At 38.3% G+C, this 18,476-nt stretch overlaps 1 protein-coding gene across 1 annotated transcript; it reads left to right on the top strand.

Moving 5' to 3' along the window:
• The first annotated feature begins 944 nt into the window (after positions 1–944).
• On the top strand, positions 945–9,584 carry LOC104080431 (F-box/LRR-repeat protein 4-like). The gene is made up of 2 exons (XM_009582829.1): positions 945–1,231; positions 9,268–9,584. The coding sequence occupies exons 1-2, from the start codon at positions 946–948 to the stop codon at positions 9,429–9,431; spliced, it is 450 nt and encodes a 149-aa protein (XP_009581124.1). The 5' UTR covers position 945; the 3' UTR covers positions 9,432–9,584.
• Positions 9,585–18,476: the final 8,892 nt, after the last annotated feature.

The following is an 18,476-nucleotide window of genomic DNA, read 5'->3' as shown; positions in this document are numbered from 1 at the left end:
TGGAGTACTGCGTTCAGCTCTGGGGCCCCGAACGTAAGAAGGACGTGGACCTGTTGGACCAAGTCCAGAGGAGGGCCACGTCAGACCGCTGGAGCACCTCTCCTACGGAGACAGGCTGAGGGAGTTGGGGTTGTTCAGCCTGGAGAAGAGAAGGCTCCTGGGAGACCTTACAGCAGCCTTCCAGTACCTGAAGGGGGCCTGCAAGAAAGCTGGAGGGGGACTTTTTACAAGGGCATGTAGTGACAGGACAAGGGGTAATTAAATTGAAAGAGGGTAGATTTAGATTAGGTATAAGGAAAAAATTCTTCATTATGAGGGTGGTGAGGCACTGGAACAGGTTGCCCAGAGAAGTTATGGATGCCCCATCCCTGGAAGTGTTCAAGGCCAGGTTGGATGGGGCTTTGAGTAACCTGGTCTAGTGGAAGGTGTCCCTGCCCACGGCAGGGGGGTTGGAACTAGATGATCTTTAAGGTCCCTTCCAATCCAAACGATTCTATGATTCTATGAGATGTAGCAACTGATCAACCTAGAATGGAAATAAGCACATTCTTCAATCTGTATGTGGTTATGGTGGCAGTGCCTATAGTCATAAAAACAGTTTTAATCATCTTTTGAAGGAAAAACAACTGTGCAGTAGAAAGAAGGCGTTTTCAAAGAAAATGAACTTTTCACTGCATTTTCACTGATCTTTAGAATTAAGTGAATTTAAAACCACCTATGTTTGGGGGTTGATAGGAAATTTATTTTATTTTTCTTTTGTAAAAGTAGACCTCACTGTACAATGAATAATTTTCAAAGCTCTTTAGAAATGACAAATGCTCAAGACAGATCCGTAGGTGTGTTAGCAAGCAAATCTTGAAACACCTATGTGTGTCTGAAAAGATGGCATACATGACAAAGTGTTTGCTTTCCTTACAGATTGAAGACTATGATCTTATAGCAAGCATGATGGGAGCAAAATGCAAAAAGCTTCGCAGTCTGGATTTGTGGAGATGTAAAAACATAACTGAAAGTGGAATAGCAGAATTGGCTTCAGGCTGCCAGCTTTTGGAAGAACTTGATCTCGGCTGGTGCCCTACGTTACAGAGCAGTACAGGCTGTTTCACAAACCTTGCACGTAAACTCCCAAACTTGCAAAAGCTCTTTCTTACAGCCAACAGGTCTGTGTGTGACACAGACATTGAGGAGCTTGCTGCTAACTGTACGCATTTACGGCAGCTGGATATATTGGGTAAGAAAATGTAGAACTATTGGTATATTTCTTACTGTGTCTCAAAAGTCTTGCAGTTAAAAAGGAGTTCTTAAAACAAAATGGTCTTCTAGATATATTTTTAGACAAATATTTCTTAAAATTATGGTTTAGCATATAAAAAAAACGGAGGGAAGTTTTACTCATTACAGTGAGTTTCTGACTTAGAATCCGGTGGATTTATACCAACCGTGTAATTTGACTGCTTAGTATGAATTGCTTAAACTGAGATTTAAGTGTGAGATTTTTCCAGTAATTTTTAGTTTCGTGACCATTAGTTTTTTCAACTGAAATCTTTATCTTTTGACTATCAGAAGATCCAATTACTTCTCCTTTTTTCTGCTTTTGTTTGTTGTTTTATTTCTGTGTATATTTATAGTGCGAGTCAGTGATCAATAAACAGATTTCTGTTTCTGCGCAATACAGATACACCAAGCAATATTGAATTTCTTTGTCACTTTTACCAGGAAGTGAATTTGACTCATTAAAGAGGAAAAGGTAATTAGCAGCAAAACTTAAAATGGACTTTCTTCTAAGGTGGGAAGGAAGTGATGAGGGGCAAAAAGCATAGCAAATCTTAAATTTCTAATCCTCTGCAGCTTCTATAGTTAAAAATATTTTTAGAAATCTAAAGTAAATATACTTTGGACTCTTGAGTAAGGACTTTGAGAAATGTAGTTTTGCATTATACTGAATTTATACTTTTTATGGTGGAATATGAGGTTTTCTTTTTGAAATAATGTAGGACAGCAGGGGTATTTGTGACATCAAGGTGGGAGAAATTTCTTCATGCCTTTACTGACTTATTTTCACAGGGTTAGTTGAAAAAGGAAGATTTAAATTAAAGGGAAGAAAGTAGCTGCACTGTGTATTTTTAATATGTAATAATTTTAATGAAAATATTACATTTAGGTTGAGATAGATGCTGGAAAGAACTGAGAGCCCTCAACTTGAATAATGTTCCAAGCAAGTTTAAGGCTATCAGCATTTCTCATTACAAAAAATTTGCCATATGGCTTCAGATTGTCACTCCAGTATAGCTAGTACACTCTTCTACCATGAAATATGGTTTTACTCATCTCTGAGAAAGTTGCTTTCTGACCAACGTGGGAAAGGAGGATGAACAGATAAAAACTTATCTCCACCTAGTACAAATTGTAGAGACTTGATGTATATCTCCACAGGGGTGATGCGTTTTGCATATCCTTAAGGAAATCTATTTTGTAGCTAGATTATCAAGGGCACATTTCCCTATTCAGACATGAAAAATTTCCAAACAGTATAGTGAATGAAGTCTTTCATCAACACGTATGTTCTCCTGACCACCCACTTCCATGCATTTCTACTACAATGGCATTGTGTCTGCCCACAAAGTGGTCTGACCTTTTCACTACACCAGAGGCTGCCCAATGAATAGTTCGGCTGTGTTAAGCCTACGGATAGTCTGCTACTTCTGTTGCCTCTCTGCTGGCAGTAAAGGTTTGTTGCCACACTTCTCCTTCATCATTTGAATTCATGTTTGAATTCAGTTTAACATCTTATTGATTTTTTTGTGGGAAAATAACGTGTGAACGTGGAAAAGGCATTTGTTCTGTTCCCTGGGTGCTTACCAGTATTCCTGAGTCAAGGGTATTTGTAGTCAACCTTTCGCAGTGAGACTGCATGTTTGGTTCAGATAGGTGCTCTCCAGAGGATATCCGGTTGAATTATCTGCAAGATGTTACCAAAAACTTTAATATCCACCTTCCAGACCTTGCTATCTTCCTTCATAGGAATGCTTAGTAGGAGCGGGAAAAGGTTGTCTTCTGCTGTAAATGAGTCAGTACAAGGTGATGCGATACATGTGAAGGAGTTACTCAGCTTTTTTGGCAACAGCAAGGAAACTGTGTTCATTTCTTTGTCTGAATATGGGAACCATTACAGTCTGGTTAAAAGAAAGAGTTGTTAAGTAGAACCACATCGGGCCATCTGGAGGTAGAGTTGCCAGGTGTTCCCGTGCAAGTACAGAAGTCACTGTTGTCTGAACTAAAGAGCTAGTCTCTCACAGTGCAGGAGTACAGAGAAAGTTATAAATCTCTGTATGTGCTCTAAATTTTGGCAGCTGATGTAGGGCCATCCTGTTACTATAAGCTATATAAATGCTTAATATGTTTTTGTCCTTTTGAAGAAGTGTGACAACAGGTCTGAAGCTGTTAGAGGCCTGAGGTCAGTGCTCAGCTTTGCAAGAGTAACCTTGAACAGTGGGTCTTCTCTATGATGTGAATGAACAAGAGGTACTCTCATTATATCCTTTGTCATCTCCCAAGTACAGAAATGTCTGGCTTGTACATGCATTGTGAAGGGTGTAGAAGTATTGCTGCCAGGTTAGCAGTGCATGCTGTAAAGGAACTTACTTTGCTTCAACAAAGGTGTGTAAAAGCTTGAGTTTTTTTGCTATATACAGGCACCTACCTAAGTAGGGATGAGAATGTCTTATCTTCCATTGCAGTCACCAGCGTTGACAGTACTGTACTGGTTTCTCTCTGCAGAAGAGAGAACTTACGAACTTGTTAGAACTTACGAACTTGTCAGGGAAAACTTCTTGTTTCAGTTATAGATTATTTATCACCACAATAGCTTCAGGACTGGAGGAGTCTAAGCCTCTGAAAGAAATCTTGTTGAACTGTGTGTCGTTAATTTAAGTGTTACAAAATGGATGTTATATATACCCTAGATGATGTTTTCAGGTGGTAGGTCCTGTGGCTTGCTACCTATCTGTCCTTTCCTTAGTCTCTCCATTATTATTTGGCAATTCCCTTGTTACAGAATCAGAGGACCCCGTAGAAGATGAAAATTGCCAGTTTTCAAGGGTTCCATAAAATTACTGGCCCATGTAAAGCATTGTTTGATGAGTGGCTGTGTTTGTGGTGTGTAAAACATACTTCAGAAAGTAAATTTCTGTTTAAAAAAAAACAAAAAGAATTGGATCCATATCTGCTGTCTTATAATAATTTGGAAGAGGAAGCATGATGTAAGTGTGTCACTGAGTACATGAGGGTGTGCTTCTTGAAGTTTTTGTTCTGAGCTTTCTTTTACCCATTACATACTGAGCTGCCTGCCTACCAGTATAATCTCCTTCTCTGCCCACATCCTTTTCACTTGACTGACATGGTGGGTTTCCACCCTGCAGTAGAGTGATCTGGCTGTGATCATCTGACAGTTTTGTAGTGATGGAGTACATCATCCAGTGCTATCAAAAGTTAAGTGGACACCTCTAGACCTGTAGTTAAAAACTAGTCTTCAAACTGTGATCAGCATTGAGCAATGTGACGAGTCAGATGACAACCTGAATTGGCAGTGCCAAAAGCTTTTCTTGTACATCTTGTATCAGCTGCTTAGTTATGTTGCTGTGGGGCTACCAGCCGCTGTCGAGGATGAAGAATAAGTCATCTTAACCTTGCTCCCCAAAAGTCCTGACTGCCTCTGTCCTGCACAAAGAGAGTAATGAAAAGTAGACACCCTTGTTACTGCAAAATTCATGTATTCCTATCTACATACCAACACCTCCCACACCTTCCTGAGCAACAGAAAACCCAAGTGCCCCCTTGCCAGCTGTCAAAATTTTCAGCTTTATCTTGAGAGCATCAACACGTAGTTAGTCAATTCAAACATGAAAATGTGTAGCACATTAAAATTTAGAATTTGGGTTGTGTGCAATAGATTGAATAAAATGTAAAGAATAAAAGGCTAGTCTGGCTGGTCTAGGGGAGGAAAGGAAAAGTAAGAATGTTTGAGGGAATAGTGCTAGTCATTTTCAGGGTCTCTACTCTTAAATATTATTTGGTGTGTAGTAATATCCCTTGCCCTAGAAATTGGGGCTCTGGCAGTTTTTATAGGTATCATACACAGGCCTCCTGAACAACTCTAGAATTTGAAGACTTGGATATATGATAGATATAAATGAAGTAATTTACAGCAAATAAAAATAATTGTTCTAGCAAAGAAATCATTACTCAGAAATGCCTTTTACAAAGGCGATACCAGAGGATTTTTCCAGGGAATAAACTGAACAACAAAATTAAATAGCGGATTTTAATGTACTGGTTATGTATTTATTCTGAGAAATGGCCGGTTAGTCCATGTAGGAAAAGTTGTAGTAACAAAGCCTCCAAACTCTAGAAAAATGCACTACATATAGGTAACTAGCAGGATACATTGTCAGTCTTTCAAAGGCAAAGGAAAATGTGCTATATAACACTTCTGAAATGCTTTTGAATGTGCTTTTAAGAAATACGTATATCACTAATTGTACATTGTATAAATAAAAGTAAGGCTGCGGATGATGTTTGCTTATCCCCTGGTGTGAATAACCAAACGCCAACTAGATTACTTGCTGTTTTAGCTTTTAGAAAAAGATACTTCCTAACATAAAATTTTAAGTCTGAGGAGGAAAAAAGAAACAGGTGCAGTAAAGTGTGTAATTTAGGATGACCTATTTAGTTACAAATCCATTAAAAATCTTAGTCTTAGATGAAACGGTAGAACTGTCGAAGTTCAGGTAGGAAGGAATGAAGAACATCCTACACAAAAAATCTGTGGCTAGGCATCTAGATCTAGCATTTTTGTAGAAACGCACATTTGGATCTTGAAGCTTAAAAGCTGTGATGTGTAAACGAGACTGGTTTTAAATGAAGGTGCTGATGCAGTAGCAATTTTAAGGCTTGGTGGAAAAAAGATGAGTAGCATAATGTGGTGTTCCTGGAGTTTTGGTTGGAATGGTGGAGCAGATCCTGCTGGTAGGACAGTGGTACTATGGTAAAATTATGGTCAAGTGAAGTAAATAACTAAAGCGTATTACAGAATTTCTGTGTGTGACTATAGGGACTGTTACATCAACCACCACACGGTTGTGGTGACAGTGATTGTATAATGATAAGGGGGTTAAAAATCACAATAATAATGACAAGCTTTGATTACCTTTGCGAAGATGAGGTAAACTTTGGGGGAATGATAGCGAAGACTGTTTTCGGGTGGTGTTAAATGATGTCTCAAAGCAGCTAATCCGAGAGCCTACCATAGAAGAAGTGAAGACCGCACTTAGATACCCCTTGCTTACAAAGAAGAGTGCAGGAGACTACTAAAAACAGAAGCATCTTTCTGGAAATTAATCCTGTTCAGAGAAGAAAAATAGGAAGATGAACTCTAGAAAGTGAAACAAAATCACAGTAAGGCAGAATGAGATATTAAGGAACCATTTGCTAAAGGTAAATGCTAAAATTTTATTTCAGATATGTTAGAAGTAGTTTACAGGAGAGTTACTGAGGTTGGTAGATACTCCAGATGTAAAGGATCCCTCAGATACGAGAAGGCCTTTGCAGGAGAACTGTTGTCTGTCCATTAGTGTTCATGGCAAGGGGGATCAAGTAGGCTGCTACATCAGAGCCATTCTTTCCGGGAGATTAGCCCGGAAAGCTGCCTTAAATTGGAATGCCAATACAGGAAGCTTTTGAACAAATCAATACATAGAACAATAATAAATTGTTAGGACTAAATAGTATTTATGCAGCCGTTCTAAATGAGCTCAAATACAGGGCTGTGGAAATCTTATTTCTGGTGTGTGATCTGTCACTAAAATCAGCCTCAGCACTAGAGGAATGAAGGGTTACAAACATGGCAAAATCTTCTGTAAAGAGTGCAGGTTAGAAGCTACAAAACAGTAAGATTGTCTTTTGCTTTGTGTAAACCAGTTGCAACCATAAGAAAGTCAGTCAGTCAGTGGACATGAAGGCCATTACGGTACAGGTATTTTGAAGGAGAGCAGTGTCTCCATGAGGATAGTCATGCCTCTCCAATCTTGTAGAATTCCTTGGAGTTCTTGGTGGAGGTGAGCACTGATCCAGTCCATAGAGGATTGGATTTTCAAAAGCTTTAGCCAAGGCTGTTCTGCTTTTGTAGCTTAGCTGCCTTCTCCTGGATTGTAATGAGTGTTTCAAAGACAGAGAACAGAGGATAGGAATGTATCCTCTCTTTTCACGGTGAAGTTACATCACTACTGTGATCACCAAGGGTCTGTACTGCTCTGTTTATAAGTAATCCAGGCAAAGGGATGAATAATGCTGTACCAAAGAGTAGTGCACAGATAATTCAGAGCAGAAAAATCTTAGGCAGAAGAACTTAATGCTGAAAAATTGCAGAATGATCTTACAATTCTTAGTAAACAGATGACAAAGCAGGAGGAAAACAGTTCCATCAAGTGCAAAGTAATCACATGAGGCGAAATAACATTAACGAAGGATATTGGGGGATGGCTTTATATAAGTTACTGTTTTGTAGGAAAGTGATCGTGTGGGCAATTTTTGGAAAACATCAGCTCGTTGCTCAGCATCATTCTAACAGACAAACAGAAGGTTAGGATTTCTTAGGAAAGAAATGGAGAAAACACCATAAGACCTCGTTATACAGTTACTGACTTTGTGCTCAGTGCACTGTATGGTTCTGGTCATCCGATTTCAAAAGTACTAAATTAGTGCAGAAACAAGACAACAGGGATCATCTGAAATACAAGAGTCTGGAAAACAGCCAGCCTTGAGGGAACGGAAGAGATGTCCATAGGACTATGGGTGATGTGGAAATAGTGAACTGGGAATGATCTCCCACTGCTTCTGTATGATTCATTGCCCCTTAATTATTGCAATTAATAGGCAGTGGGTTTAAGGTTGATTTTTTTCTTTTTTTTTTAATGTTATATAGTTAAACTGTAGAACTCATGTGAAGGGACCATAAGTATAAAGAAGTCCAGAAAAGTAGTAGTGTTCATGAAATGTAGCTTCAGAAATCCCTAAACTGATAATTTTTGGCAGTTGAGAAGACCCACCAGTGAAAAGCTGGTTTAAAAATCTGCTCTTGCTTTTTTTTTTTTTTTGGTAAGCATTATTGGCAATAGCCATAGATAAAATCCTGGACTAGGTGGCTTTTTGGGGTGCAGTTCAGCTCAAGACGGAGCTGTGTATGTTGAAGTGTCTACCAGCAGGTGTCTGCAGTTGTGTTGGATGTATAAACTCTTCTTAGAGTCAGGAGAGCTTGATGAGCAATTTAGCCCACTGTAGACATCCAGGCTTGGTTCACTTGCTGAGAATAACCTGCCTGGCTTCCAGCCATTCCAGTAAGGCATGGATCTCCCCCTGTGGGTCAGAGTCCTGTCTACCAGCTCTGTGTGGATGTCCTACATGGTGTAAGGAAGCCCAAGAGGCACTAGGCACTTTAGGCAACTGAATCATACCTCAGTGCCCATTCAACTGAATCACGTGCTGAGCACCACTGTCTGTACTGACTAGATTGCCGTCAGCTATAATGGGCATGTGGATGCATGCTCATAAACACCTATTTGTTTGATTTCTGACTCAATCCCATGCTTGATCTGAGCCTGTGTGACACTTAGGAGTTCAGTCACTGTGGTCAAGTTTTTAGCAGGGATAAATAGTGTGTTTTCTGTTGCAGTTAGTGTATATATGGATATGATTAGTAGTCTCTTGAACAACTGCATGTGCGTAATACCCATACTCACTCTAGAGTCCTAGAAGCCTTGCTGATTTATTTGGAATGGGGAGTAGCCCATAATAGCTCGTGTGCTGAGCTGGTCATTGCTGTCAGCAGGAGAGTCATGAGAGCATGAGTGTAGCATACTGTGTTGCATGTTGCCAAAGCCCATCATCTGGTCACTGGGAGGTCTTGTAGCTGTGGGTACTTGGGGTCAGCTTCTGTAGTTAGAAATTCCCCCTGAAGCTGTAAAGTTACCCCCCAATAGAAAATGATGGAGTTATTTAAATAGTTGGCTTAGGAAACTACCACAGGCTTCTTAAAGGCAAAAATTCTGCACTGCTTCTGAGAAGCTTTTGATTTTAAATCTAATTGAAATAATCTAAATAAAAATCGTGTTATAGTAGCACTTTTTTTCATGACACGGTATTAGCAGCTTTAAAAAAATAGACTATTCTCCGTAACCTTACAATTTGTTTTGTTTCTCTTTTGTTTTTGAACAGGGACGAGGATGGTAAGCCCTGCATCTTTAAGAAAATTGCTGGAATCTTGTAAAGATCTTTCTTTACTCGATGTGTCCTTCTGTTCACAGATTGATAATAGAATTGTCCTAGAACTGAACGCCAACTTTCCTAATGTGTTCATAAAAAAGAGTTTCACCCAGTGACTCACTACATATGCTGCTGTGGAATTCATTTGACAGAGTTGTTTCCTGTGAATTTGTGCTGACTTTTTTAAAGAAGAATGTAAATCCCCTATAAAATACTGGACAGTATTAATTATCTACACAAATGGGTAAAATACATTTAAATATGTTATGCATTTCTTAAAGAGTTGATATTGTACCTAAGAATTGTTTTACTCTGTGTTAATTGGTGGCACTGCATGTTTTTAAATACCAGCCATATGTGTGGCTTTAATGAGAAGAAAATGAGTAACGTCTTCTTAAATGTCCCTTTATAGGGTGTTACACACAATAAACTATGTTAATATCCAGGTGAAAGCATAAGTTTAATATTTAGCAGTAAGAAAAAGATGGGTGCTTCCTTTTTATGCATATGTGTTTGTGTGTGTATATATAAATGTTTACAGATGTACTTGTATATACATACACACATACTGTAGCATTCTAGTTTGGCCTGCAGCATAAGATGTTATGATCTGGCCTATAATCAGTTGTTTGAAAATCCATTTAAGCTTGTGTAAGAATGGATTGAAAAGACACTTTGTCTCATTTTTTTTGGCAGTGAATCTTATCTGATACATTTTTTTTCTCCCTTCCTTCACCTGAATTAGATGTAGTGATGTTGTTCAGTCCAGCCTAAGAGACACAACAGATAAATGCAAGAATCTTCCACCTGAACTTAGAGCAGAAACGAAAGAGAAAATTGCCAGCTGCTTCTTGGTATTGGATATAAAGTTTGAGCCAGGTACTTAGTGTCGTAACTGGTAATGTGTAGAATGGTAATGTCCAGAGCAATTTTCTTTTCAAATTTCTGTCATGGTCAAGACTTGATTTGTGATACATCTGGTTATCATGCAAAGTACCATAAAAAATAGAACTTAGAATTATGCATTAGCAACTGTCCCTTACACTGGCATCAAATCTACTGTCAAGTGTAAACCCAAACATTTTGTTCAGTAAACCAGCAGTGAAAATATAGTGAGTTTGAAACAAGGGCAATATGATTTGGTGATTTAATAATCACCAAACCTTAGTACTGGATTTGTTTTGGGGTTTTTTGTTTTTTGTTTTTTGGTTTTTTTTTCATTTTTGCAAGAGGTGATCGCTCAAAGTACTATTGCACTCTCTTTCTTTAACACTGTTTAGCCTCTGGAGAAGGAGAACTGTGTCGATGGACAAATTCTAGAGGTTTCTTCCCTTTGCACTTCCTTGGATGAAGTTTTTCTCTTTTTTTTTCTTGAATACCACTGCTAGAGTATGTTGCTATGTACAGCTTGAGTTTAGAATTTTACCTTTTTAGCCATTGTTGATGAATATGGACCATGAAATATAGCCTGTAATTTGATATTGTCTCCACTATTCTTGTATTGATGGCACTTACTACCTACTGGACTAAGAAGGAAAATATTTTGTCTGGCAGAAGTACATTATTGCACCGAAGATCACTGGCAAAGAATACTTCAGTTTATGCAGCAAATAACCGACGGCTACTAGAAGTCTGCTACGAATCATTAAAGGTTTGACTATCTCTGTGACTCCTGAATGAACGCTTTTAACTCTGTGCTGGTGCCAATACTTTATAAACCATGTCATGAAACAGCTACAGAACATTTATCTGGTTTTCTAAAAAGACCTTTTTCTTCAGATTTTTAAAATTTACAGAATCTTTTGGGAATTTCAGATCCAAAGAAGGGCATGCACAGTTGGCTTTTTTATTTTTCCTCCACACAGATGGCACTATGGGATTTCCAACTAAATGATGCCATTCCTTCCCCCCGCCCCCTTCCCCTCCTGAAAACTGGACATTGTCAGAGATCTTTAGATTGATTTACTTTTTTTTTCCACACTGACAGATGTCAGCTTGGGTCTGATTCTGTGTGGGACCTCATTTTTTTCAATCAGGTTTGAGTTGATTTATTTTTCTGGGAACTTAACTTTTAACTTTTTTTTTATTTACAAGTAATATTTTTCATTGTAATTGAGTATTAAACATTATTGTCCTAGTTATAGGAGAACACAGATTCAGATAATGAGAGTTTACAAAGAACAGTATTTCAGAACAAATGTTTTTGTTGTGAAATTTCACTTCTCAGGGTGCATCTGTGTTTATCTCCTTTTTTTTCTTAGAGATCCTTCTTTTTTGTTTTTCACTGTAAATAGAATGGGATGTGGATGAAGTGATAGCCATTGTGCCTTCAAACTGGTAAACTTAGTGAATAATATAGTTTCACTTCTACAGTATTAGTCAATCAAAAAGTGTTTTTGTAATCATGTATGTGTAAAGGATTTCATTCTCTTGCTTTTTAGGTAGTATAAAGGAGGTTTAAATTGATGCTTTGTTTATACTCAAGGATTTTTTTTCTTATGTTGTGCCTTCTGTTTGAAGTTATTTTGGTTGGGAATTCTCTATTGTCACTTAAAAGTAGACTTCAATTTGTCTTTCTATTTGGACTATTCAAAACTTAGCTGTTGCTAACACATAATTAAATTCAAATAATTGGGAAAGACTTCCATCTATAGTTGTAGACTTTAACCTTCAATCAGTGGGTAAGAAGCTCTTTTAGTTATGGCTTTATACCTCTAAGAAGTCTTCCACCAAAGAGAGGATAGACCAGACTTGACATTTCTAATATTTCCAGGATAAAGAAAACAACACGCTTTCAGACCTTCCTTATACATCACAAAGAAGCAAGAATAGATCACTGTCTTTTTAGTTCTGTTATTTTATACTTATGTGGGTATATCTATCTGTACATATGTATGTATAAATTATATATATACACATATGTTTGTGTATATATATGAAAATCTTTTGTGTGTCCATTCTTACATATATATGTATAAATCTCAAAGTTTTTCATGTAGAAATTACTTTTGTGAAGTGAATGTAATAGCAAAAGGTGTTTCATAGCAGTTCTGTTTTCAACTGTTGTTTTACTGTACCTGGAGACTGAGTTCCTCTCCACTCGTGCAGCAGGAAAAGCCTGGGTAGGAGGTGTGCTGGATTTCCTGTGTTGCTTTGCTGAAGTGCCTTTTTGTTTGTCTACACGTGAAAGGTGTTACAGGGTATGGTAGAGTGTGAATGCAAAGTCCGATAACTACTGTGGACTGTCTCCTTGTGAAACAGTCATATAGAGGGAAATTTGTTCTAGTTTCATTTAATCCAAAATGAATTATGCCAATTCCTCAGTTGGGAGGAATTTAATTATTCCCGAGTTGGGTCGTCATCTCCAACACTAGACCGTCCCTCAGTAACGTTATCTAAATTCTGCTTTTAAGGATACTCCATTTTTTTATCTTTGATCTTGTCTGTCTTTCTGAAGCATTGTAAAAGATGTGCTTTGGCAACAGATGTTTAAAAAAAACATTGCTAACATGTCCAAAAAAAAGAGGCTTGCTCTGAAGTGCTCCTGTTCTTAAACTAAAGGGGGGCTTCTGTACTATCTGTATGAAATTGGTGTGGGATGGCGTGTAGGTAGATATGTCATTCTTTTGGTTGTTTTAAAAATTAATACGATAATTTTACCATTTAAAGCATCTTCCCATAAGTAGTGTACTTATATTCATAATCCTGAGCTGTCTGGCTAGATAGCTCTATGGAAATGGATGGTGTTTCTGTTGTTTAAATTATGCTCATGATTAAGTACGTTAGTAAGTACAGGACTTATATGGAGGAACAGTTTTGCATAGAAGTTTGGACTTTATAATCCCCATGTACTTGCAGATCCAAATTTCAGACTGGAAAAAAAAAAAAAGGGAAGGCTGTTTCTTTCCTTGGGGCTCTCATGCCAACTTTTTCAGATACAAGATGTCCAGTAATCATGGTACACAGTGGGTGGAATTCATCTCACTGAATGTTAGCTCTCTGAAACTTAGACATCTAGTTTAAGGCAGGAATCTGGGGACCTCTAGAGAGCTATTAATCTCCTCCTAAGACAGATATTTAAGGAAAGTAGAATTAATCATTTTCTGGAGAGCCTCTCTAGAGATTATGGAAGCTGTGATTTAGCTCAGGTTAGAATCCTCGCTTTAGAATACTAAACTGAGCTTCATTCCATCCAGCGTTGTACTACCTGTCTTGTAATAGCAAAAAACAGGATCAGAACAACATCCATCTCCAAACCTCAAAATCCTCCAAAATCCATCCAGAAATAAGCAAATTAAAGACATGCCAATAACTTGAAAAATCAGTGTTTTAAATGCCGGGATCTACTTCCACCCCTGAGTCCTTTGCCAATGCTTGTGGTGTGTCTTTTTTTGTTTTGATGGAAATGCGTCCCCTTCCCGTTTTAAAATCTCATGTACCTAACTAGCTATATGTATAGTTCTGTAAATGCATGAAATTAACAGGAAAACGTAATTGCAGCTATTTTGATAATCTTTCAATCTTTCGTATTGCTATAATTAAGACTATGACTAGCTTAACTGCTCTCTTGTCATCAGAAATGTTACCCACTGTGCATTTGCAAAAATTGTGTGTTTAGTCCTGGTTCTTACTGTGTGTACCTATCTTATGGGATATGTTTCCCATGTCACATCTGCAGGACTACTAAATTTACAAAAACTGGATAAAATGTAGCATTTTACTATATGGAGGATGGGGGTGACTTTATATATTAATTTACATGTTCATTATTACCCTTTTGCAATGATTCTGTAAGGTGTAGCTTTTGAAATGACTAGGCTAGAAATTCCTGGTTTAATGTATCTGTACATGCTGTGTTAGACATATCAACATTTTTTCCAAATGAAAGCATTTGTCCTTCACTGTGACGATAATTTCTGTGATTTTAGGATTCTGACTTGACAAAGAAATCCAAGAAAGGGCTCTTTATTAAATATTACCAGGCATGGGACAGGTTGTGAGAACAGACATGAGGAAGGGCTGAGTCTGGTGCATTACAGATCCTCATGGTCTTCAAAGAAGGGCCTCAGCAAGAGGTGACTCTTTTTAAGAAGATTCAGCCTCAATAATAGCAGACAATGGTGGGATTTGCCTTTTTAGCTAATGGACTAAGTACTGTTATTTTAGTTTGAGCAGCTCTAGTTTCTCCCTGTCTTGTTTTCATTTAAGAATGATAAATAGCACAGTTAGGACAGATACCCTAAATTGGAGAGGATCCTTTGTGAGGAATGAAGTTTTTCTCTTCCATGTTTTGTTCCCCTGTTCTAAAAACAAACGAATAAAAAACCCTGAACTATTTGAAAGCTCTCTCTTTTTCCTTGGATACTGAAGAAATGCAAATGTCAAGAAAGTTGAGAAAAGAAACAAAGGAGACTTACCCAGATTTATCTGGAAACTCATGAAAGAGTGGCTAGAGCTATTTATAGACGTGAGTAAAGTAAGTGCATTGTTCTAGATCAGCTGTTATCTTTCCCAGGAATTTAGTTTCCCATATAATTTCACATGCTCATACTTCTAAGTCAAGATTTAGTATTTAGATGCTCTTAATACTGACCTTTCATATACATGCTTGTGCAGTAATTCCTTATGTCTCTTTGTTTCATTTTTATGAACGACATAAAAGTATTTTTTCTTCACCTACCACTGCCCAGCTGCATTTTTTGTTAAACTCCGAAACAATTTTGTGCATGCACACACAGATGCTTGTAAAACTTAATTGCATAGGATTTTTGCAATTGGTCCTTTTTTGAGGACAAATAAACTGCAATTTTAGGGTAAAAATGGTAAAGAGAAGGCTCTGGAGAAGAGAAGGCTCAGGGGAAATCTTACCAATGCATAGGAGTACCTGACGGAGGGGGGGAATGAAGAAGAGGGAGCCAGATTCCTCTCAGTGGTGCCCACAGACAGGACAAGAGGCAATGGGCGCAAACTGAAACACAGGAGACTCCGTCTGAACACAGGAAGACACATTTTATGGTGAGGGTGACGAAGAGAGCCCGTGGAGTCTCCGACCTTGGAGATACTCAAAAGCTGTCTGGGCATGGTCCTGGGCAACTGGCTTGAGGTGGCCCTGCTTGACCAGATGACCTCCAAGGTCCCTTCCAGCCTCAACCATGCTGTGGTTCTGTGATCTGAGACTTGCCCTTTGGTTGTTCTGTTTGCTTCAGTGTACCGATTGCTGAAGATGGCAGGGAGGGGAAAAAGAAGTAATGCCTATCTTAAGAAACTTGCAATGTCGAGAACAGTCACAAGAATCTTACTCATTTGTTCATTTCCCCCCTTTTTTTTTAAGGGAAGTCATATTTTTCTTGGTTTAGGTTAGTAGGAAAATCCAAATATAACTTATCAAAATAAAATTTTTGTGATGTTTTCAACATACAGTTCTCTAATGTACGAAACACACATGATCAGTTTACAGGAGTATTATTGTCACTCTGAAGTCTGAGAGTTAGACCACGGACTAAGATAAATATCCCTATCCTTGGGTACTGATAATAGTTTCCATTTAGAAACTGAGTTTCTGTAATACTTTAGGAACAGTTTAGTTTGCATATTTTTAGTATTTGTTTACATAGATCTTATAATAAATAGGGATTACCGTGGCTTAGGTGCCAATTGCTTCTGCTTACTCTATTGGAAATTGAGTGTAGTGGTTAGCTGTTCATAGTGTCAAAACATGAAAATTTGAATTCAGATTAAAAAGAGGACAAGGTTTATGAAACACGGAACTGTCTGAGCATTTTAGGGAGATACTGTGTATAATTGTGGTGAATTACCATCTTTTGTGCATTTATTTACAATTAATAATCATTCTCAAGAGCTGTTGGGTAGTACAGTCCTCTGCTCACCATCAGGAGATGGGTTCTCTCTGTCAGACCTTGGTCTCTTTAAATTTATTTTCTTCAGGGCAGAGCCACAGGTTTCTGCACATATACGCTGTTCTGAAACTAATAGAGGCAAATTAAAAATAACTGGTTTGGTTGTGATTTGGAAACTAATGGCTAGTCTATGCTTGGAGTTATTTTGGAAGAGTTACTAAACGGGAATTAAAATAACCAGGAATTGGTGTGTTCGCATGGGGGCCATGGACTTTCTGATTTAACTTTCATATACAAACAAGTCCTAATTACTAGCTGTCCCTTGAGCCATCTTAGCGGAATCGATGTGATGGTCTCATTCTCGTTCTTCCTAGTGAGCATAAAGCCACTACAGCTCTTTAGCATCCTGTGGCTTTTTGTGTTCATCTCCTTACCAGGCAGATAGTGGAGTTGGGGTGTGTCGAGACTGGCCTGATTTCCACAAGTGAGGTGCGTGAATTGTCTGGGAAGTTTCCTGCTCACATTTATTCCTGTCTATAGATGAGAAAGAATGGCATCTCCAGGCCTTCAAATTTAAATACCTGAACCCAGCATCTGGATTTAAAAATAATACGTCTCTCCCTCCTGTCCCCTCAAATAACCAGCAGCAGAATAGTTGCACCATATTTATGATTTAATAGTATGCTCCATTTTCTGCTGCAACAGTAGGAGTTTGAGTAATGTTACAACAAACTCCTACTGCGTTAAAGGGACTAATTTCTATAAAAAGTGGAAGAGCAGCGATAGAGGGAACAGTTCTGGACACTACCTGTAAATAGCTCTGCTATGCATGCTATGCCAGTAAGCACCAGGAGCAAGTTATGCCTTTTTTTTAATAACAAGTCGAGAAGGACAAAAAGGATAATTGCCTCCCAGCACATTTTCTATAGCTGGAGGATATTTGTATCATCTAATTTCAAATATCTAGGGTAGGTACTAAAGTTAGGAAACTAGTCTCCTGGGGTCTCTTCACTCTGGAGAGATAGGTTCCTCCACAGGGTAATTCCGATCAGGAGATCGATCTTAAATTGAGGTCTTGAATTGACCTCTGGAGAAGCTGAGGTCCACATAGACCACATAAAACTTCTATTGGAAACTAGCTTCCTGAACTACGCGTGCTATCCTAGCACGTGTGGATTCAGGGTAAGATGCTCCCCATTAGCCCCCTAGATTCTCTTGCTTCCGTCAAAGGCCACCGCTTTCTTTGCTCTGTTGGTTGAACTGTATCTGATTGCTCCCTACAAGATGTCTTGGCTAAAACTGGAAAACCTTTTGTTTTTTAGTAGTTGAGTGTTTAAAAGCTTTTTTTTTTTTACCCTCCCAAGTCGGGTATTAAAGCTAGCAGAAGAAAGAGGGCATTTAACTTCAGTGAAATTGTAGATGGGAGCGTGATGGTTGTGCAAATATTTTAATTCAAATTAGCATAAATGAGGATAGCCACTCTTGACTGTGTTCCAAGGCTCCTTAACTTTTAGATAGTTCATCTCAGTACTGTGTCACAAGGATGTCCAAACCGAGGTTTTTTATTTTCACCTCATAATGGTGGTTCAAGCCCTAAAGTGTAAAAATGCTACTGTGAACATATGAGAACATGCAAGTCCTGACTGGGTTCAATAAGTTTCTTAACTAAGGTCCTTTGAGCAACAGACATTGGAAGGTTTAGATTAGAAAGGCTAATAAGAGTATGTTTAAAGCATGATAAAGGGAGTGGTTAGCAAAACCAAAAGTGGGAGGTGGGGGAGTGGTTCATGAATGTGTTTTTCATGACAGTTTCCTGATGTTAAGCTACATGGGCCCACGAAGCTAACATCCACTACTTTGCACCATTGCAGTCCTAAATATAGTCAGTATTCCAAGAGCTGTGTTTGTATGTGCAATCTTAGATTCCAAATTTGTTCTCTGTGCTGTCATTCAGTAAGTCGTACACATTCAGCATTAACCCCATTTTTCGTTTTGTGCTCCTCTTAGTATACTAGCAGTGTTTACCTTAGCATCTTCTGTATATTTGTTTTTAATATTCTCCTCTGAGGCTTGTGCATTTTTTATATTTATGCAAGTACTTGATTACATTTCAAAACGATGGGTTTTTCCCCTCTGTTGACCAATAGTAAATGGAAGGTATGTTATTAGTGTGTTACTTCTGTTCAGATTTGACTACTGCATCTTCTCGCTCTGTGTGAACCCAAAGGTCTCTGTGTGTATGCAGACACAGCTCGGGCACGGATACCTGGCTCCTCCTCGTTTGAATACCTTTGACTCGTACCA

This window comes from Fulmarus glacialis, unplaced genomic scaffold (genome assembly GCF_000690835.1).
Source record: "Fulmarus glacialis isolate BGI_N327 unplaced genomic scaffold, ASM69083v1 scaffold17088, whole genome shotgun sequence".
Classification (NCBI taxonomy): Eukaryota; Metazoa; Chordata; class Aves; order Procellariiformes; family Procellariidae; genus Fulmarus; species Fulmarus glacialis.
This window is presented reverse-complemented; position numbering and strand designations above follow the sequence as displayed.

Bases quoted from the DNA above. Each gene is read 5' to 3' on its own strand.
- LOC104080431 (XM_009582829.1), top strand. From the start codon at position 946: ATGATGGGAGCAAAATGCAAAAAGCTTCGCAGTCTGGATTTGTGGAGA. The intron at 1,232-9,267 runs GTAAGAAAATGT...GTTTTTGAACAG, and splicing joins ACGGCAGCTGGATATATTGG to GGACGAGGATGGTAAGCCCT.